General features: G+C 40.8%; 1 protein-coding gene across 1 annotated transcript in view; it reads right to left on the reverse strand.

Moving 5' to 3' along the window:
* Positions 1-18623, reverse strand: part of STK26 (serine/threonine kinase 26) — a 31172-nt gene extending 12549 nt beyond the window's left edge. Inside the window, exons 1-4 of the mRNA XM_050974578.1 lie at positions 18455-18623; positions 18207-18380; positions 17980-18101; positions 2862-3092 (exon numbers count right to left, since the gene is read on the reverse strand). Of these exons, the coding sequence (XP_050830535.1) occupies positions 2862-3092; positions 17980-18101; positions 18207-18380; positions 18455-18623 (696 nt within the window). The remainder of the gene's footprint in view (positions 1-2861; positions 3093-17979; positions 18102-18206; positions 18381-18454) is intronic.
* Positions 18624-19346: the final 723 nt, after the last annotated feature.

The raw sequence follows: 19346 nt of genomic DNA on the forward strand, positions 1-19346 counted from the left end.
ATAAATCATGATCTGAAACACAGCACACTGGCTCAACTGTTTTGTTTGCCTGGAAATAAAGATGCAAAAGAAAAAAAAAAACTCTTTGAATTTGAAATACCTTTTATTTACCCTATGCTCTTTTTAACCTTTATCTTAAAAAAGTATTTCTAGGAATTTTTCAGTGATCTTTATAAATAAATTGAAGTATCCAGGAATAAACATATGGGACCATTATGAATGTGAACTTCACAGTACTTATATCCACTGCAAACTGCATCTGATCTCTGCAGTCTAGGATGTGGCTTTGTAAGAAGTATGACATCTTATTTTTCAGAATTTACCTCAGTATTCTTTAACCTTACACAGTCATTTGCTACACAACTGTACCCATCTCATTGTTTTAAAGAGATACTAACACTGTACAGAAAAATTGAATCCTGAATTAAGTACTACACACTTTAACAATTAGGCTGACAGCCACTCTCAAAGAAATAGCTAATAAAAAGTTCCCAGCTAGATCAATCAAGTAAAAAAAACAACCAACCAAAAAGTAGACAGACACAACTATCAAAATGCCTGCTATTACTAAAATGAAAAGATTCTTTATACACTGAACAAAGCCAAGACCCTCTTTCCCCTGAGAAGTCTCAAGCTGAAAGATCTTGAACTAGCAACCAGGGATTAATCTAATCTAAGAACAATTTAGATAGAAGATAATACTTTAAAAGTTGCTTTATTTATTTTTAATTACAGAATTAAAGGTATTCATTTATTTGTGAACATTTTTATTCATTTACTCCGGGAATAGCAAGCAGCAGAATTACCTATCATGCTACTCTGGGATGGAAAACATTCCTATGAACATTTTTTTACCTTTTTTTTTTTTAAAGAGGAATTTCTTAAATGAATGAGAAAGTAAACAAAATTCCACAAACACCTTCCCAAACTCCATGCACAAAAATTTTCCTTCCCCAAAAACTTTCCAAGTGTGAAAAGTAAACAAGAGATCAGCATTAATCTTTCAGAATGTATCCATTTAGAACAGAAATGGAAAGAACTCACAGGGTGGTTAGGAGAGTACTGCTGCATTAACATGATCCTACATTTGCCAAGCAATTTTTTTTAAATAAAAAAAAAACCAAAACTAAGCAGAATTTAATAGCTGTATAGCACTGATAGAATAATTAGACTTTACTTTCCACACCTATATTGCTGTAAATAATGATAGGACTATTTTCTTTCCCTATCCAATCCATAACTTATAAAGCTTTTTCCACCACCCACCTCTGAGAAAACAAAGAACAAACAAAATAAATCCCCACCCAATCAAAGTTTAATTCCTCCATTCATAGCTGAAATCACTGTTCAGTTCGGAGATTTCACAAAACACTTTTCCAAGCAAAAACACTGACAAGTAAAAACACTTTCCAAGACTTTGACCTGTTTGTACTTCAGGGCAAACAACTGGGCTTTTACAGCACAAAGCTTAAATGATAGATATGCAGAAGAATAGAATTTAGGACTTAGCTCATCACAGAAAATAATGGACTGTAAAAAAGACTGATCATGTCTGGATCTGCAGCAGCATTTGTGCACTGCTCCAGGGGAACCTTACTAGTTGAACTTGAAGTTATCTTGAGATGAAGCTGCTTGCTTTAATATGCTGTGATGGTAGAAAGTAAATCCTACTTCTCAGACATTTATTACTTATTCACAGACACAACAAAAATCCCACCAATTGAGCCCAATACAGAGAAGCAAAAACAGGTTATCAATGGCAATTTGTATGTTTACTCAAGTGTGAAGAACTCACAGTAAACAGCAGAGCAAATACAGCTGTCTTACATTAGCCAAAATGAGAAGTTAGCATTTGGAGTACACTAAACATACTGGAAATATTGAAAAAAAAACTTGCCCACTTAGTTTTAAAATATAAAAGATTAAATATTTTTGCAATTTAAATGGAAAAAAGCAAAATATACAAAGAATATTACTAAAATTCTGCAAATATTTTTATGTATCACTGAAAGATACAGCACAAGCGTGAGACAGAGAGCACTTATCAGAAATCTGTCTCTAAAATGTACAAAACCCCACTACACCTTAAGAAAGCAGAAATGCTGAGAGGGAGACCAAGCACCAAGAAACAGAACCAACCAGAAAAACCTTCCAAACTGAAGCAAACAAACCAAAACCAACAAAAAAACCCATGTTTAAACACAAGCAAACAACCCCTCCCAGATACTTAATATACTCTGAACTATCACTAAAACTTTGGCTTATATTAAATGTTTTTAGGGATTTTTTAAAAAGTCACCTAAAATATGTCAGCAGTACAAAATATTTAAGCAGTACTTAAGGTGAAAAGTTTTACTCAACATTTTGGTTTTCTGTAAGTTTTCATTTTTGTTTGTTTGTTAAATTATGCCTTAGATAACATTTCACACAGTGGTTACATAACTCTGCTGATGTCAGTGTTACTTTGTCTCAGGCCTACTAAGCTGCATAACTGCCAACACATTTTACATGATGCAGAGTTTCTTTCCACACCAGAACAGCTTTTGCTTCTGTAACTATGAAGGTGTATTTCTTTTTCTCAGAAAGGCCACAAAATTGTGCTAGGGATTGTAGAGGGAGGAGAGAAAACCAAGGCCCAAAAGCAATGGCAAAAAGAATCCTTTATCAACTCTGTTAATATTTTAGCCATTTTGTGCAAATCCCAGGCCCAAAGAGCAAGCAGCAAAGAGAGAAAAATGAAGTGAAAAACTCTGTTCAAAGAAAAATAAAAACCTACTAAAAATGCCAAGCTGGCATGATAAATCTTCCTTAATTTCAGATGATTTTTGTAGCAGCATTCTTTGTGCAATATTATACATTACCTTTAAATATGATCCATAGTATTTTGTTACATAAGGACTATCACACTGACTTAAAACAGTTATCTCTTGCTGTATATCTTCTATTTCATCTTCTGCTTCCTCAAGGTCTATGATTTTTATGGCAACCACTTGCTGTGTCCGATTATCAATTCCTTTGAAAACCTCACCAAAGGAGCCCTTCCCAATGCGTTCCAATTTTGTGAATAGTTCTTCTGGGTCTGCTCTGTGGTTCTAGAAAAAATAAAAAAAAAAAGGGAAAAAAGACACATGAGTTGCCTAATTTACTTCCAAGTTATTAGCCCTCATTACTCCCCAAGAAGCACACCATCCTGATTTATCATCATCAGAAGGGTTGTATCAGGTAAATTTATTCCCTACACACTAACTTCCAATTCAGCTATTAGTTACAGAACATACATTATGCAATTCTGTCAGAGGTAAGTGAGCCTTACCAGGGAGGGAGTCAGGTACAAACCTCATTTTACTTCCTCTCATAACCACCCTTTAAAGAATAGAGCTGTTCTTAACATTAATCCTGTCTGTGCAGGAATTCAGAAGATTGGGGAATGCAATTACTGGCACAGGACCACCAACAACATCATCCAGGCAGAAAAGGTTGGGCTTCCCACCTGGCCAAGAGCTGGAGCAGGCACAGCTCCCTGTCACGTAACACAGTGAGGGGTGCCAGGAGAGGATGGAACGACTGCCAGGGCCTGAGATCAGGTGAGACCAGGTGTCTTTGGGGCAGTTAAAAGTGATGACAGAAAGATGAGCCAAAGGAACAGAGGCGTTCAGCAAGGAATGAGAAGCTGTTGTGGAGTGCTGGACCCGTGGCACTGCTTGGAACCAGCTGGTATCACCACACGTGCTTACAGAGGGGAGCAGAGCACTGCTGAGGACACTGATGGTTTGGAATCTCTGCTGAATAACGACTCTCAAAATCACCAGAATGGCTATTATAAAAATATTTTACATTTCTTAGTAGTCAAGTAGATTTTTTAGTAGACAAGTAAGTAAATTTCTTAGTAGACAAGGAGTTAGGAGGGCAACAAAAAGGAAGGAAATTCTCATTTTCCCTTCAAGACAAAGCATGCTATGTAGCTTAGAGAACCTTGCATATCCCAACATCAGAGCACTGGCTTTTGAAAGACATGGATGACACACTTCACAGTTTAACAACAGAGAACTTGAGATCAGAGGACAAAAGTTTACAGAGAAATGTTTTGAAGAGTTCAGACAGACACACCAAAAGAACAGAACAGCCCATGCTTTGGAGAGCAACAGAATTAAACACCTTACTGCTATCAGAATTGGGCAACTGACTGCACGAATCAGTGTTGAATAAAGAAACATCCCTGCCTGGAAAAAACCCTCTAATTCAGTAAGAAATTTTGAAAATATGGAAGAAATGCCTTGCTCTGCATTTCACTCACATTCCAAAAGTCAGAAACAGCAAAAGAAGTGGCAGGTTTGGCAAAAGCAGACATTTAACCTAAAGCACAGATTACCCTACACAACCAAATACTCAAGTATCAACATGAAACTCCAGAAAATAACTTTACATTGGTGTTCTTGCAAATTCCTAAGAAAATCTTTACTGGGAAAAAAAAATATGCATTAGTACTTTAAGCTAGTCCAAAATGGACAGTCCCATTTTCTTACATCTGGGCCCTTACTGCTGCTTCTTCCCTTTGACCAGAACCAGAATTTATTCCACAATATGGTGAAATGAATCAGGAAACAGATTTAGCTAAGAGTTAACCATATGATTTTCCAGGTTTATTTTCAGCTGAATCAGTTCACTGCTCACATATACCAAGCTGTTATTTCTGTTATCACAAGAGGAGGGAACATGAATTAGTACAGCAGATTCATACTGATCTGTGGAGGTAAGATTTTGCAAACAGACAAGACACACTGCTTCTCCTGAGCAGCACATTACAGCTGTGGAATGAGGAATTTCCCTTTTGTCTATAATGAGCTCATTGCTACTCTACTCCATTAAAAACAATTTCTAGAAATAGTTAACAAAAAATTGTAGTTTCTTCTATTCTTCTGATAGAGACAGTGAATGACCTAAAAGATGAACAAATACACAATCAAAGCAAATGGAAAAAAAAAAAAAAAAAAGGAAGAACCTATTTGGTCTGAAACCTGGAGGAACTAGTTTTGTTTTACTGGGAAAGGAAACGACTGAAGCCTTCAGGTGCTCATAAAGCTTTTAGTTAAAATGGTCAGAGAAGAGCAGTAAATCTTGAGACTGTCCAAAGACAGACACATTGCTGTACCCTGCTGCACCATCTCCTGCCATCATTTCATCGCTAAGAGTAAAAACAATTTTAAAAAAAAATCAGAATTTAAAATCTATTTTTGGGCGTGCTCTAAAAAAATTATTGTATGGACAGGTATGGCAAAAGCAGCGGTAACTGCCACTCTGCCACTCAGCCTTTCCCTGATGCCAGATAAGATGCCAAACTGTCCTCTAGCCAGGAATCATTTCTCAACTGCATTAGTTACAATAAGGAATAATTATCTGATAGTTCTCAATTTACAATAAACAAAGACACACACTTCCAAGAAACAAGAGAGATGACTGGAAAAACTTTTTATTAATGGTTAAATACTCATCTTCACAGAAACTAGCTTCAATTTAAGACATACTTGGAATCTGGGATTTCAGGAGTCATTCATACTAATTTGAGATTAAACCTGTCAGGTACTTCCAGTCAGATAAAAGAAAAGCAATTTAGTAACAGACATGCTCAGCTAATCCAGCCTTTCATAAATGTCTGATCACCTCAAAAGGCAACACTTGGATTTTGCTGGGGGAGAAACCTTAAGCAGAAAACTCCACTGGGCTCCTCAGTACAAAAGCACATCACTCCATCCTATACACCTACTTAACCACCATCAACAGAACAAACTAGGCCTACAAATTCCCTCCCCCAAGTACTTCAGGTGAATCAGAGCTTTAAAGACTATTTTATCTTCCAACAACTCCTGATGCCATTATGTCTGAGTGCTGGAGTACAGGGAGATCAGTCATGGCTGGACTTCCCAGTGCTGCAGAACTCCATGTACATATCCCTGGGAGGAGGAGGTGGAACAGAGGGCCATCAAAGGGGAACAAACTGTGCAGGACTACTTGGGGAAACAGTCACATCTTTCTATTCTCAGAAAATCCTCTCACAGCAAGCTAAGTCAGCTTTACAGTTTCTGTTACTCACAGAGGCTGACAAGAGACTGTAGGACACTCCAGGATAAGGACAAATATTTCTGACCAACTACAGCTAATACTGAGATAATGTCCTTTGGAAAGACTTCAAACTTGTAACACTACATAACTTAAAACATGGCTTGAGAACAAAGACTGCATTTTGAAACAGATTTGCTTTTACCTTTCTTAATTTCCTTGTCTTTAAGTCTACTGTTCTACAGGAATGTTTTTGTGTAACTTACAAAAACAAAACAAGAATTTAAAAGACTGCTCCGTAAACAAATGTATAGAAAAGGATGGAGACATATTTTATACAAATAGAAGTATATATTTGTGTATACACATCCTCAATACATACCAGTAAATTTCTGCAACACAGCTGCCAGCTAAACTTCTAATATGGTAGAAATTAAGATTTTTAATACTATTTACACTCCTGAGCAAAACCACCCATTGTTATTCCTTGTTGCTTCACAGATTTTTCACTGAAATGGAAAAAAGCTTTGAAAGATGCCTGCATGAATAACCAGTATTTTTTTTTTTAATATATATTGGTTTCCATGGGAAGCCATGTCTGTTGGGCAGCAGATGGTAACAACACAATAAACAGTATATGGACTCCATCATCACCTCTCCAAAGATAATACCTATAAGTGGACAAATCAGGCAGAGAATGTCTTGCTCTTTCCCTCCCCAAGCCCAGTTCCAGACAAAAGCAGCAGCAAGTCTGACAAGCACAGGCACATCCACATGCCAGCTCCAGTCCCGCTGGTGTGACTAAGAGCAGCAGCACGAGCGTGACAACACAAGCCCTCTCTGCACCCTCTGCACCGTTTCCAAGTGCACCATTTCACCAGCCCAGCACAGCACACAGCCTGGGGCCTTCAGGAAATCTCTCCTCCTCTCTTATTCAACCTTGCATCACCACTGTATGTGTTTATACACATCTGTATGTGCACACAAAGTCACACAATCTGGCTCCAAAAGGACCACAGGAGGTCATCCAGCCTGACCACCTGCTGAGAAGCCCCAAATAAAAAGCACTATAGCATCATTTTTCCCAGCATGCTTTTTTTTTTAACATGATTTTTGCCAGTTGTTGTGTCAAGCATTCTGTCAATCTGGCTTATATAACCTCTTTCCTTTAATTCCAATAAACACATGTTTCTGAAGCAATGTCCTGGCTGTGTTCTGCTACAAGATTGATTTGCTGACTCACCTTTTCACCTCTGACCCTGTCATGTACCTGTTCTTCAAATTCTGAATTTTTCCTTTAAAACAAGCTTAAAACATACTGAATATGTAACTTCCAAGATTATACAGAAAGCTAATGACACAGACCAAATCAGAAGAAACACTATGTCAGGCTGTGTCTGGATCTGCCAGTACAGGACAACTCTTTTACAGAAACAGGTCTTCTGAAAATGCTCATTGATGAATTTCATTCAAAGGCACTGAACACAATTGAATAAAAAACAAAACTTCAAAAAATCTTGGACAAAGACTGAATTAATGCTTTGATTCCAACAAAAAAATCAAGAACCCAACATCCTCTACGATTCCTAAAGCAACAATTTTAACAGTTCTGTGAGATTTCTTCTAAATAGTCTGTCAGTGTGAGAACACATATCCTCTTGTCTTAACAGTATTTCTAAAACCTGACTGAGAAATGCTGTTACACCATGACGACTCTGAGGCATCTCCCAGGGTTTATCTGGAACAGAAATTCCCTTAGAATTGTACCACTGCTGCAGAGCAGCTCACCTACACTTACACTTCCATTACCCAAATATGCATTAAAAGAAGATATAATAATTAGTTCAAAGGATTTTATAAAAGGTTGGTAAGAGAAGCCCATAGAGTGTTTACTCATGTTTTTCAAGCACCCACTACTATGGCAGCCTACAGTCCCTGGTATCTTTGGAAGCCATCAGAATTACCTGTGTTTAAAAGACTGTAATTTCAAGCAATTCCATCTGCAGGCATTTAGCTGCTCTCAGATAAAGCACCTCTTAAATTTTTATTCTGTTCAGACCCCCCAAAAATAAAATTAAGAGGGGGTAAGATTGACAAACCTGATAGGCTACAGTACCTTCTTAAGAGTAATGTGTTAATCAACAGATAGTCTTCTTTATCTCTTGCCATACATTATCTGCATAAAATTTCAGATATTTTACATCTATATATATACACACACTAATTATACCCCATGCATGTTAAAACATGTAACAATATTTATTCACATAAATTATATATTTTCATATTTAACTTGCATAAGGAAGTTACCCACAGAAACTGTGCCATAAGCGTGTGTGTGTGTGTGTGTGCACATAAAAATTTAAACAGTTTGAAGTTAATGAAGGCACAGGTGCAGATTCATTACTTAAAAAGAATAAAAAAAAAATGAACTTGCTGACATTCAAGACAAGGGTAGAACCTGTAGACATCTCTTCTTCTTCATTGTGAACATATACACACTTTTTCCCCAGCTATTTTGGCATGTAAATAAACTGTTGTTTCCCTGCAGTCTTGTTCAAGACTAAGATATCAGAATTTGATTATATTTACTGGAACTGTATGATACAAATGCAGAGAATATTACTTTAACAACAAAACAATTTGATTTTATCAAGTTTTTACATTATCTACAAGTTTTTCTACTCAGTGGGTAATAAAAACTAGATCTGGATTTTGCTGTCCTTAAATGCGACCTGACCTGAGTTACACCCTTTATGAAACATCTCTCTTATCTGACAAGGCCAAGATTCATTGCCATTTTTAGTGAGAACCTAGGGAACTTCAAATAAAAGCAAAAACAGCAAGTAAAAACGTTTGTAGCTTTGTTTTCATCAAGTTAGCCATAAGGTGAGCTGCTTGAGAATTTCTATGACTATCAAAACTCTAAAATCAGCATTCAAATCCACCTATTGTCAGATTTTGAAGGAAAGAATTACCTTCATATTCAAACCACCTCTGACCCATGGCAGACGCGAGCTGTCAATTGTATGTTACACTGGAAATGGAAACCACTGAACTCACTTCCTCTATTCTTAGCTTTTCTTTCACACACCATAAAGCAGCTTAGGAAAAAGCACAAATAAGCACAAAAAAAGACTAATACCATATGTCGCAAAGATTAGCTCTTTGACACAGGCAATTTAAAAAATTTACACCAATTATTTATAAAGAGCACTCTGCAAGGAGGAAAGGAAACAAAAAACAATTTCCCATGACAGTGAGTTTCTCTATAACTGATATCCTACACATCTTACAGTCCAAATGGAATCCCACTTGGCTTCTATTCTATGCATCAATACCTTTTAACTACCTAGTATATTTTTAAAATGTCCTCAAACCACTGCATACCGCTGCATTATCTCCAGTCTGTTCACATCTCTGAGGAGCACAGCCTATTAAAAAAAACCAGAGAAATTACGGTGGGGGGGACACACAAATTACATGATTGAGTCTTTAGTACAATTTGAAAAAGATGTGAGTGGCTGAATGTTTTCTAGCTAGAAGCATGGACATCCTGAAATGGAGACAGAAATCAGTTCAAGGTATCAACAGGTTCTGTTGTCCCAGTGTATCAACTAACTCTGTTCTGCATTTATTAAGAGTTCAACAAACTGATCTTTCACAAGTTTCATCTTCTCTGTTGAACAGTGCAGGACAAGTGACTGCTGAATGAGTTACTTATCCACCTCAATGAACTAACCTGAATCAGAAGACAGAACATAAAGGACTACTGCAGCTTCTCTTTGCTTAAGAACACTTGTATCCCTCTCCATTTTAAGAACTGCTTTGTAAAATGTACTCTGCAGAGAGACTTCAAAGGCCACATCTATTAGGAATATGGAAAAATAACCATTTATGGGCTGCAGCCTACTTTTAGCAGTGTGCCTTTCCTTTTAGCACCCGCCTGCTTATCAGTACACAAACAAATTTTTTTTTGCCACACCCATTTAAAGGAATAACCATGTCAGAACTCTGCCAGCAATAACCTATATCACTACAGCATTTCAACCATTTTCCTAATATTTAAAGACAGCTAAGTAGCAACTGTTACATAAATTTGACAGGCCTTGTCACTCTAGAAGCCATTTTAGCATTTCCTGTGTAAGTTAGGACTTGATACACAGACCTTCGTCCTGTAAATAAGATTAGAATTATACTACAAGCCAGCTAGAACACAAATAACAACAAAATCCAGGTTTTTAACTTGCCAATTCATAAACTAAAAAGTAGTAGAAAGACCTCAAGTATGACACACATTAGCACTTTTGCTAAATCTCTCCAATGAAGAAGTCATTACTTATTTTCAGGCCAAACAAAATTAAAGTGAGGCACAAACATGCTAGTTGAAAAAGGATGGCTCCAAACCACAGTGTGGGTGGGTTAAAGAGCAGGCCACAAGTTTAGCTACCACAGATAAGGCTCCAGGCACAGTGACTGCCTGCAATGCATCCTAAGTGGGACCCCATACTTAGAGGGTATCACTATTCCTCTAATCTGGGGAGGGACCATTTGGAGAAAGGAAGGCAAACAGCAGTCTACTAGAATCCTACAGCTTCTGTCCTCTCCCCTAAGGCTAGAGGACCACAAGCTTGAAAGCTGTACCTTCTTCTTGAACACTGGCCCTTGATCATATCAATGATAATGGACCTGAAGCTACAAAAAGCACACAAAGAAAAACCAGAAATACAACTGCAAAATGAGCTGCAAAGAAAGAAACCTCTGCTGCCAGAACCAACCTGCCCGTTTCAGGAAACTCCTTTTTCAATTACTTTGCAGCTCATTCATAGCATGGCAAAGCATCTCATTACATAAAAGGCAAGAGGAAGGGGGAGGGGAGGAAAAGAAACACCCCGGAGAAAAAAAAAAGAATCAGATTCTTCTTGCCAACTAGGCTAGAATAAAGCTGTGCAGGAATGTAAAAATGTTCTTGCTATGACCAGCTGCCAGATGACACCTTCCTAGGTGAGAGATCAATAGCAAGAACATTTTGCTCCCCTCATAATTCTCTATGTTTTTAACTGATCTACATCAGTAGAAATTCAATCCTTTTACTCAGTGTTTTACACTTAGGCATGCTACAACACTCATGGTCGCTTCAAGCTGTACACTGTTTTTATTATTCTGCATTCAGCTCCCAACACAGAAGCCACCACTGAAACACAAACTGACATCTAGCAAAGCATAGAACCCTCTGATCCTCCCCCAGTCAACATTATTCAGATATTCACAACATATAACAGTACCCAGTTGAGAGGAAAGCCTGCAAAAGATTGGGGAGCAGGAGGAAACAGGAAAAAACCCTCCATTCTCCAGGACTGAACACATGGTTCTTGAATTCTGGTTCATATAAACAGTGAAGCCACTCTGGGCTCTCACACTTTCCCTTCCAAGGCTCAAATGCGAAACCTGCAGATTTCTGCACATTTCTCATTCCTTTTTCTCCTTCACTGATGCACAGAGAATTTATGCAGAACCATGACAAACCTTGTCAGAAAGCTTTTTCAGATATGCTGCCTCAATCAAGACCATTCAAATCCAGATTTCAGCAACACAAACTTGGATGCACACTTCCAAAAACTGCAGCTTTTTGCAATTCTTCGAAGTTTTCCTTATGAAGATGGAACTAAGTTGAAGCCATGCTCTCTCCTGAACTGTGAACCTAATCAATATAGCCCATCTCTGCAAAAACACATGCACAAATTATGATGAAGAATGAGACCAGCAAGCTACTGCTACCTTGTCAGTACCTGTATTAATAGTGTCTCTGATTCAGTTCTTTTTGCCAAATCTCTTTAGCTAGCAATCCTGTGGCAGAGATTTCAGTGAGTATCACCAGGTGGGCACCCTTCCCAGTAGATTTAAGTTTCTCCTTCAGAGCTAAGGAGTGTGCTCAGTGATCCTCAACTAATCAGCAGAACAGACATGTTCCAGAAGAACTGCAAGAAGTTTAAAGAACAAATGACAGTTCTTTAAATAAATGCGGGTGAGGCAGTATTAGGAAGGAATTTTCTTTCAAGTTATTGTAAGAAAGAAATAGCAGGATTTGGAACAGCAACTCCTGACGCAATAGATACCTCACCAACTATTTCTTTGAAGACACCATACAAGCAGACACTACAGCATGACAAAAAATATTAACCACAGAAGATTTCAAAACCACCTTTGTACCATTCATCTCCAACCTCATCTTCCCAAAACCCATTTCTGAATGCTTTTGTCACTTACTAAATTAAGTCCCTAAGAATAAATAAGAGGCAAAACAACAGTGTCTTACAATTTTCCAAATTTCATGACTTCTAAATCTGAAGACAGTTACTAAAGAGAAAACAAGTGGTACTTTTACTACTGGTTTTAAAATTCAGCCTTTCATTTTTATAGATGACTGAAAGCTGAGGCTACTACTCTTGGCTATCTTCACCAATACATTTCACAGGTATCACAGGACAAATGCTGATGTAGAGGCATACTCAGTCACACATACACCTCCTGGTGTACCACCAAGTTTCTATATAGAAAGAAACATTCCTCCCCTCAAAATACACACCTAAATAAAAAACCGCAATACATTACTGGATTATTGCTTGCTATACATTCTCCTTTTGGAGAAAAAGGAGAAAAACAAGACAAAGCTTTCATAAAGACTTGTAAAGCTGAGAACTGGAGTTCAAAAAGAGCCAGTGCAAATATATTCAATGTTAAAATCAGAATAAAATAATGATATCCTTTTAAAAGTTAGAACTCTATTTTCAGATGTAATGTGTTTACCTTTGGGAAAATATTATTCTCTGCCCAAACCTGACAGTGTATGACGGTACAGAACAGCACAGAGATTAAGGTGAGCTGGTTTATGTGCTCTCTGCAGCTTCAGCTTGTCTGCCTCTGAATTCCAAGTCAAAGCACTCAATGTTTCTATGAAATTGTAAAATATGCACAGAAAATACTACTCCACGACTGGACTTTTTCTTTTAACCTTGACAAAAGCATCTGTTGAATTCCAGGTGACTATAGCTGCACGGCTCCCATGTACTGAATACTTTTCAGAGCTCTGTCTACTCTCCTCCTTGACACCAGTTATACAGTAGACACCAGTTATACAGTACAAGGATGACTGAGCCATACTTTTCTTGCCACCAGAGTAACTTACCACGAGGCATAAGAGGGAAGAACCAAGTTCAGCTAATACAGCCTGAGCTGATTCAGGAATCTACTATTGGATACAACAGAGCTCGTAGGCCCTGCACAACCAGGAAAGGAACAACTGCAGTGTTGAATTCCACAAATATTTTGTGCTTCAAGCAGAAAAGAGGCTTGTTCTCCATAAGCCTTAAAATACTGTCTTCCTGCAGTCTACCTGCACCACAGCTCAAAGTACCAATCAAAGAACTGAAACTGGAAAAAACACTACAGTCCACAGCAACTTAATCATAAGACATCAGTTTTCTAGGCACTGTGGAAGTCTCCTAGTGTCCAACAAGTGCTAGACTTTCCAGTTTCCCTTAAGTAAGACACATTTCTAAATAGTAAAAGTTTAAAGCCTTTTCAAATTTGCTGTAGAAGCATCAGGATACAGCTCAGTTCCTAGGAGAGGAATAAATTAAAAGAACCTTGAATGCATCTGTCTTTGAAGGTTTGAAAGTTTCTCTAATATGCACTTTCTGAACATTTAAGTATTTTACAGTAACAGACTGCTTACTCTTAACAGAAGTCATATTCTTTTAACTTCAGTGCAAAAGGTTTACTAGAAATCTGACACGCTTCCAGACCAGCTTTAGGTACCACACATTTCTAGATGTGCACTAACTTAAGAGAAAATGTGGGTTTTTTTCTAGGGCTATGAAAAAGACCACTTACAAAATTAAACACTACCTCTCATCTTTCTCTATTCACCCAACTAAGCATTAAGTGATCTGCCCCTGAGCAGCCTGCAGGGAGGGGCTCTCCAGCTGCCAGGCTCAGGCCGTTCAGTGAGCAGTGCCCTACGGCCACTCTGTTAACTGGCAGCACAGAGAGCAAAGCTCACCTTGACATCCAAGTTTTCATTTAATCAAGCATTCCTTCAATTGTGAATCAGAGTACACTGCCTGACAGGTCACATGCTCCTGGCTGCTACACTTTTAGAGGAAGTTCGGTCCTTTATTGTAAGATAGCCTGAATGCCAACAAAAACAGATGGAGAGCAGCTCTAAACAACCTTTCTGGCTGTGCTCAAAACCACTGTCATACAGCATCAGGAGATATCAACAAAGCCATGAGAAAGGAAACAGAAAGCGTTTAGATGAGTAGGATAGCAGAGATAATGGGACATAAAGCCCCAAACCAAAGACAGGTTCCCCAAACATAAAGCCCAGGTTCCAAAGACACACATACTAACAAAATATATAAATGAGAATAATCAATATTTCCATCAGTTAATAAATTAATATTTCACATAAGTTAATTAATATCAATAAATTAATATTCTAATTGGCATGACAAATTAGAACAGGAAAAGGTTAAGTTTATACATTAAAACTCCACCAGCTAAAAAAGGCATTTATTACTTGAGTGATGCTCCAGCAAATTTACAGACTTGTTTAGAAAATTTAAATGCTGACATTGAAAAGTAGCCTCCCTATCCACCTTAGAAAGGTTAATTGTTACTCACTTGCAAGAGAACAGTTTCCAATCTCTTTTATTTGTACAGGGTTTTGGAGCATTGTGTGAGATGCTGCCAAGAACATAAGTTCATCAGAAACATATCAATCTCAAATGACATCCTTGAAATGTTCCGATCACTTGAAACAAACAACCCTCTGAACTGTGTACTCTGTCTGCTGGGCAATACAGGAGCACTTAGGACTAATAATAAATAAGGGGTCCAACACCTTCTTCACTCCAGCTGTTTTCAGCACCTGGGCTGGTTAAGACACAGGCAACATGTCTCTTGCAAGCTGTATCTACAAATGTTCTGTAGGAGTTCATTCCTTGAAGACAGTGCTGGTGAACAGGTTTCTCACTGTGAGATCTGAAAGCATTCCAGACTAAGAACCAGTTTGAATATTTTTATCCGAAGGAACAAAATTACTGTGACATTACTGAATAAAACCTCAAACCTGACAATCAAGCTTACTGCAAACTGTGCTTCCTGTAACCAGGACACCTTAACTGTGCTCACCATCCTTTCCATTTTCCATCTCATCTGTGATTCTGTGTAGAATGTCATAATTTGGGTGTCATATTCAGCTTCAGACCACTTACATCATACATACACTGAGTACTTGGATCTTACTGAATGGGCTTAGGAGTTTGGCAGCTGGCTGGCTGAGTTACCACTATACAACTGCATCAAGTGGAGCCTTTCCAAAGGAGCAAGGAAATTGAATGTGTTTAGGAAGTTGTTTGCAGAGGTAAGAATTGTTAGGTATAAAATCTGTTTTTTTCAGGGACACAAGACAAGTTAAACAGAATGCAACCACTACATAAACAAATGGCTCTATAACTACTCATAAGGGCAACAGATAATACCACCTCTGGGTCTGCCATCGCTGCCAGGGGACTAAAGTCAGACTCCAAGTCCACCAAAATAACTCTGTGTGATTTTCTATAATTTTCCATGTGTAGGTTTTTTTTAAAGGGGACATGACTCTTGATAAGATGAAAAATCTTAGGAGTCAAAAAAGCCTCTGATACACTTTGGTGATAAACTGTCTTAAGCCTTGTTTTTGGAGTATGTGAATTACATAACATGTTTATTTCTGGATTTTTCTTGATACTTTTTGTTTAATCAAATGTAAGGGAAAGCACAAGATGACAATAAAGCTGAAAACTTCAGGCTTGTGACATTCTCTGACAAATTCAGCTTCCAACTGTTACATTCAATAAAATCTTTCCACAATAGATTACAAAACAAGAGGTTTGACATTACACTTTCCCACAGTGATAGTTTTAACATAACTATTAAATCTTGTATCACAGAGGAACCTGTTTATTCCTCTTCAATCAATCACCACACATTTACTTTAACACTGAGCAGAAGCAGGCACGCTTTTACCATCACTTAGATGATCCTGCCTGAATAGTCCAGATAGGTTAAAAAGCCCCAAAGGAAACAACTCTTCTACCTCAGGCTGCCATGCAGTTCTTGTGTTGGTTTTAGTTTCTTTTTTACATTAAAACACTCTGTATTATGACTCTTCTAGAATAAGGATGAGCAGATGAACATTACATCAAATTCTATTTTTCTGTATTCTGAGGGTTTCAGGACTTGTGTAATCATCATCATTAAAAAAAATCACCAAGGAAAAAACTGTGGTTTAATTCTATGTATCTGGATTTATCTCATAGTCTAAAAATGTTTTTAACATACTGATATATGTTAAGGACTGTGGGTTACACTAACAATTCTGTGGGGATAAGGATGCTATTAGGACAAAGTTTATTGGTATAACAATGAAAAAACAGAACCTTATATAATTTCAAGGTCCTTTTGTGCTGGCAGTTACAGTTGGAAAATAGGACAGCAATACATTAAGCAGATATAAAAATAGGAAATTAGGAAATTGACAAACTAGACTGTTGAAACAGAAGTTTCCCAAATACAAACACACTAGAAAGCCCAGAGGCTGTAATTAAAGAAGCTCAGACTAAAGCCTTTAAATCTCTTATCACAAAATTTCTTCAGGATGTTCTAATGCAACAGTTATTCTGACACAATGGAACAAGTAGGCTGAGATGATGTGGCTTGTGTCCTCTTATAGAAACAAAATGTGAATGACCATAATTTAACAGATTTCAGAAAGCCTAGAAATTATTAGAAAAGAGAAAGGGTAAACTAAACCATAGTAACTGGCATAAATATACAAATACTGTTTATACATTAACTCTACACTTTTTAGAAGTCATAAAGTTACCTGACCAAGAGATATATTAACTTTTTGTTCTGAAGCCTCCTGAACTCTCTACTGTATCTCTCCCATACACAGAGATGTATCATAAATGTTTCTGTGTTATTTGAAGTGAAAAAACCTCAGATGTTATACAGGTATGACTATCCCAGAAGTTAAGAGAATGCTCAAAACACTGACTGGGCTGCCAGTGTCTGACAAGCAAAAATCAGCACTGAAATGAGCTATCTTTACATCGATAGAGATCTCTGACTAAATTTGTCCAGTGGAGTAAGAATAAAGAGTCAGAAGTATTGCACCTTTGCTCCGAAAGTCAGTAACATGCCAACTTGTTTGTTTTCTAAGTAGGTAACACAAACATACAAAAACGACACTAGGCCTTATTCCCAGGCGAGCAGAGGTGCAGGGTTCTGACAGACTATGGTCCCCGGTGCTCTGTCCCCACCAGACCTGGCAGATACCACCTTTCCATGAATCCCAAGGTCCTTCGGGAAGCTGCACTACAGGCCCAGCGCCAGGATGGTGGGGAAGTCCTGCAGCAGGTCCGCCTGCCAGCGCGCCTGGTATGTCATTTACAGCGCACCCACACACCCTGCGATTAACTTCACTTCGCCTTTAATCAGTTTTAGAGGCTCTTACGTGCTCCTGGATGCGGCGCGACCAACCCTGAACAAAGGGAGGCAGAGAGGGAGGGGAATCCCTTCTCCTCCGCCGGGGTGCAGGTACGCGGCCCCCGAAGCCTCCCGTTACCTCGGAGCAGCCCCTGCTTCCCTCCCTGCCTCCCTCCCTGCCTCCCTCGCTCCCCCGGCGAGGCGGCCGGCCCGGCCTCCCCCCAGCCCGAAGTGGCCTCCCCGCGGCCCCGCTCCTCTTCGCCCACCCGTGGCCCCCCGCGCCCCGGCGGCGGCTCCGCCCGGTGCGGGCCGCAAGCGCCGCTTCCGGAGCCGGAGCCGGGGCCGGGGCCGGGCCCGTCGCCTCCATTTTGGGCCCGGTGCGGAGCTCACCTGCATGCCGGGCACTTGCACCGCCACGGGCGAGTGGGCCATGGCGGGCTGCGGCGGCCGGGCGGGCGCCGCCCGCTGCTCCCCGATCTCGGCCTCTTTCTCCTGGGCGGCGGCGGCGGGGCCTGGAAGGACAAAGCGGCGGGGAGGCGGCGGCTTCAGCGCGGGCCGTGCTCCCTCCTTCCCTCCCCGCCCTGCCCGCCGGCCCCCGCCCGCCGCCGGCTCCTCACCTCGCGGCCGCGGGGCTGCGCTGCGCGAAGGGCGGGCGGGGGTCGCTAGCGCCGCTGTCCCCTGCCCGCCGGGCTCCCCGCAGCGGCCCTGCCCATGCCCCGCTCCCCGGTCCCGGCGCGGGGCGGCTGCTCGGGGCCCCCCGGGGTGGCGGCTCTCGGCGCGGCCGGGGCTGGCTCAGAGCGCCATGTCGGGCTACGGCTGCAGGCGGCGGCTGCTGTGCGGCGGCTGCTTCCGTCTCGGCTCCGGCCTCGCGGGGCGGAGCCGCCGCACGGCCCTGGCGTCACGGCGCCCGCCTCCCCGGGCGGGCCGGCACCGGGGCACGGCGGAGGGAGGGAGGGACCTCGGGGACCTCTCAGCGTCAGCACGCCCCGGGCTGGGAACTGCGGCCGCTCGCGTTGCTGCAGGGTGACCAACATATAGGTTGGAAAAGACCTCTGAGGTCATCGAGTCCAACCGATGGCCCAATGCAACTTTGTCAGCCAGGCCATGGCACCGAGTGCAACGTTCAGTCTTTCCTTAAACACCTCCAGGAACGGTGACTCCACCACCTCCCCGGGCTGCCTGCCCCAATGTGTAATCACCCTTTCTGTGAAGAAATTCTCTCTAATGTCCAACATAAACCTCGCCAGGCACAGCTAAGATCTTATCCCCTTGTCCTGTCGCTGGTTCCCCGGGAGAAGAGCCCGACCCCCGCCTGGCTACAGCCCCTGGCGGGGCGTTGTACAGAGCAGTCAGGTCCTCCCTAAGCATCCTTTTCTCCGGCCAAGCACCCTCAGCTCCCTCCAGAGCTCCCATCAGATCTGTGCTCCAGGGGCTTCACCCACTGCTGTTGCCCTTCTCTGGACCCGTGCCGTTCCAGCACCTCCATGTCCTTCCTGAGCTGAGAGGCCCAGAACTGGACACAGCACTGAAGGTGCAGCCTTACCAGTGGCAGTGCCGAGCCCTCGGGTGCTGCCATGGGGTCCCTCCTGCACAGTCACAGCGCTGCTCCTTGGCCCCACTGTCCCCACCACCCCCGTACCCCTGGCTCCTGCGCCCCGAAAAGACAGGGTATTAACAGGGTACAAATAACCGAGGGAATATTTAATGGGGTTTACTTGCTTTTGTGACAAAAGTGATGTCTCAGGGGTGCTCCTGAC

This window comes from Serinus canaria, chromosome 4A, assembly GCF_022539315.1.
Source record: "Serinus canaria isolate serCan28SL12 chromosome 4A, serCan2020, whole genome shotgun sequence".
NCBI classification, from domain to species: domain Eukaryota; kingdom Metazoa; phylum Chordata; class Aves; order Passeriformes; family Fringillidae; genus Serinus; species Serinus canaria.